The sequence below is a fragment of the Rhinopithecus bieti genome, unplaced genomic scaffold (genome assembly GCF_001698545.2).
Source record: "Rhinopithecus bieti isolate Rb0 unplaced genomic scaffold, ASM169854v2 scaffold_47691, whole genome shotgun sequence".
Classification (NCBI taxonomy): domain Eukaryota; kingdom Metazoa; phylum Chordata; class Mammalia; order Primates; family Cercopithecidae; genus Rhinopithecus; species Rhinopithecus bieti.
In genome coordinates this window covers 62,626-65,709 of record NW_016818870.1, presented here as the reverse complement: position 1 = coordinate 65,709, position 3,084 = coordinate 62,626, and the positions used below count along the sequence as shown (strand labels likewise).

The window sequence follows — 3,084 nt, the reverse complement described above, 5'->3', positions numbered from 1 at the left end:
ATGATCTCAGTTCACTGCAACTTCCACCTCCTGGCTTCAAGTGACTCTCCTGCCTCAGCCTCCTGAGTAGCTGGGACTACAGGTGCGTGCCACCACGCCCGGCCAATTTTTTGTATTATTATTATTATTTTTAGTAGAGACGGGGTTTCATCATGTTAGCCAGGATGGTCTTGATCTCCTGACCTTATGATCTGCCCGCCTCTGCCTCCCAAAGTGCTGGGATTACAGGGGTGAGCCACTGCGCCCAGCCACATGCTCTCTCTCATACTTCCCAAGACATGACAGAGTACAGTTATTCCTCCACACTCAAGAGGGGCTGGTCAGTTCTCCCCTACCTGAGATGATCCGGTGCTCTCTCAACAAGTGTCCACAAAAGCATCTGGACTCATCCCCAATCCGGAAACAGTCCCATAGGTAATGGGGGCAGCGCCAGCCAATGTAGAGACCTAGGTGTGCAGGATTAATAAGGAAAAGTGAGAAGTAAAAAAATTCTAAGCTCCCCCAAGGTGTTCTTACCTATCCCTTGATGGGGGTGAGTGGGTGGGGGGAACTTACCTCTCCCCACCCCCAGGTATCTTTATCTCCACCTGAAAGTCCTCACCTCTACCCCTTAGATTTTCTTTTTCCTTGGGATTTTCTCATTACCCACAAGTGTCTTCAGTTCTCTTTCTACCCAGGATCCACTCCATCTCTGTCAGCCTGCCAGAGATGACTCAAGAGAGTCTTCGGTTTCTGAGCAGGAAGATTATAGATGAAATTTTGTTTGAGGATGAACATGAATCTCACTGAGTTCTCTGTGACCACAGGGATTCTCATCTCCTCTCCTGATCCCACTAAAGCCCAACTTTGCTTTGTTTTCTTGAAGTGTCTAAGGTGAAGGAAAGGGAAGATGATTGGCCAAGTGTACAGACAATGGGATTGAACTTTGCTTTGTTTTCTTGAAGTGTCTGAGGTGAGGGAAAGGGAAGATGATTGGCCAGGTGTACGGACAATGGGATTGGCTCCTAAGGAGCATGGTTATTGAAGGTCCTGAAGAGGAGGAGGAGGTTGGATAGCCCTGGTGTGGAAGGTAGGTGGAGGGTTTCCTCTCAAGTCTCCAGGTTGGTACCTTAATACCTCCCTCTGTGTTCCTGGTGCTATTGTCCCAGTGCCCTCTTTGTACCTAAGAAGGGCTGCCAAAGGTTCTTCAAGGGTTAGGAGAAAGGGGTAGGTAGCAGTCATGAGCGGTGAAGACCAAAAATTATACATTGTGAGGCTAAGCAAGGAGGCATGGAAAGGAAAGTGAGGCTAAGAAGTGTCCCTGAGAGTAGGCACCAGTAAGAGGTCACAACCCTTGAGAGCTGGTATTCAGCAGTGAGGTCTGAATCCCTGACTTTGTGACCAGTCTTGAGGTGAGGGTGGTACTCCTCACCATTCAGATTTTCTCATTCTCCATGAGAGCCGAGAGTACCCCAACTTCTAGCCAAGAATCCTGTATGAGGCCCCATGGAGTGGACCTCCAGGTGTAGGATTCTTAGTCCCAATTAAAGGCTCAACTGAAATGTCACCTCCACCAAAAAGGTGTCCCTGACTTCCCCTGTCTGTCTGGGCTCCTCCTCTTGCCATCCGGAGCTCCTTGTGCTACTCCCGTCGCAGTACAGTGCAATATAATAGGCCATTCCCTTGTATTCCTATTAATCCATGAGTTCTTCAAGGGAGCTGTCTTTTCACCCATATCTCTAATCCTAGTACAGGGCCTGGCACAAAATGGTTGCTGAGAGAATGTAGATTGCCTGATTAAACAAATGAGCTCATTCCTTCAAGAGGAAGAGAGAGCCAGTATTCAGGCATAACCCGGAGGCTCCGTAACATGAATGAGGAGAGTGGCATCATCTGGTCTTTGACTCTGGTCAGGGCCACAATTCACAATTTTGTGCCGCAGATTAAGTTTTCTTGTCTTACCCATAGTCTGTCAGGATCTAAAGCCTGTCTAGATGTGCCTTTTGGCTTTGCTGCTTCTGTCTTGATGCTGATTGCCTATAGTGCCACTGCCCCCTTACACCAGGGAGGCTTTGTTGAGAGAGCAGGGTATAGGCAGTCACAATGCGGGTGGGCGGGAGCCAGGATTCCACTAGAGGAGTTCTGAATTCTGTCTGGAGTAGCAGGATACATTAAAAAAACAGGAGGCGAGGCCCATAGATCAAGGCCTGCTCGGAGGGCCCGGGGAGGGGGAGTCAAGTCCAAGCACTAGTGTAGGAATCAGTGCCCAGCATTCAGATGAAGAGGACTGGAGTTTGAACAGGGAGACTGGCGACTATACTTCAGATTCTGTTACAAGTGTTAGTGCTCTTAAAGTGGGACAATTGGAAGGTGGCTGTGGATTCCAGTGGGACCCTCTACTCTCTGTCTTGATTCCAAACTCCCTTCCTGTTGTGGGTGGACAAGGCCTGGCAGGGGAGGAGACATTGTTTGGGATGCCGTTTTGATTCGTCTAATACAGTCCAGTTCCACAATCACATAATCACATTTGCATGATGACATCTCTTTATGCATAGTATGGCTCCATAAAACACACAGCTGTCTTTACAGGAACAATGTCTCCAGCCTTCAGACCCATATGGCCAGCTGTCTACTAGATTCTTGGGCCAGCATGTTTCATAAGCACTTCAAATGTCTTACGCCCAATTATTCCCTCCAAACCTGGCTCTCATCCTTTGTCCTCTGTTAATCCAACACATGCCTACCAAGCATCTACCCTTTTCCAGGCATTCAGTTAATGGCACCATCATCCTACCACTTATGCCAAAAACTTAGGTGGCATTCCAGGCATTTCCCTCTCTCTTATCCTATACATCCAGTGTTCCAATGGTCAGTTTCACTTTGTTAGCTTTTCTTTTCTTTTCTCTTTTCTTTTCTTTTTTTTTTTTGACAGAGTCTTGCTCTGTTGCCCAGGCTGGAGTGCAGTGGTGCAACCTCGGCTCACTGCAACCTCCGCCTCCTGGGTTCAAGCAATTCTCCTGCCTCAGCCTCCCAAGTAGCTGGCATTACAGGTGCCCACCACCACGCCTGGCTAATTTTTTTTTTTTTTTTTTTTTTTTTTTTTTT

At 47.9% G+C, this 3,084-nt stretch overlaps 1 protein-coding gene across 6 annotated transcripts in view; it reads right to left on the bottom strand.

The window, feature by feature from the left end:
* Window positions 1–3,084, bottom strand: part of FAM221B (family with sequence similarity 221 member B) — a 15,072-nt gene that overhangs the window by 5,169 nt on the left and 6,819 nt on the right. For all 6 annotated transcript variants that reach the window (XR_001882501.1, XM_017857785.1, XM_017857786.1 and 3 more), the window contains one exon: window positions 336–446. Coding sequence is in view for 5 of the 6 variants with exons in the window: in XM_017857785.1 (XP_017713274.1) it covers window positions 336–446 (111 nt within the window). In the remaining variant the exon portion in view is untranslated. The remainder of the gene's footprint in view (window positions 1–335; window positions 447–3,084) is intronic.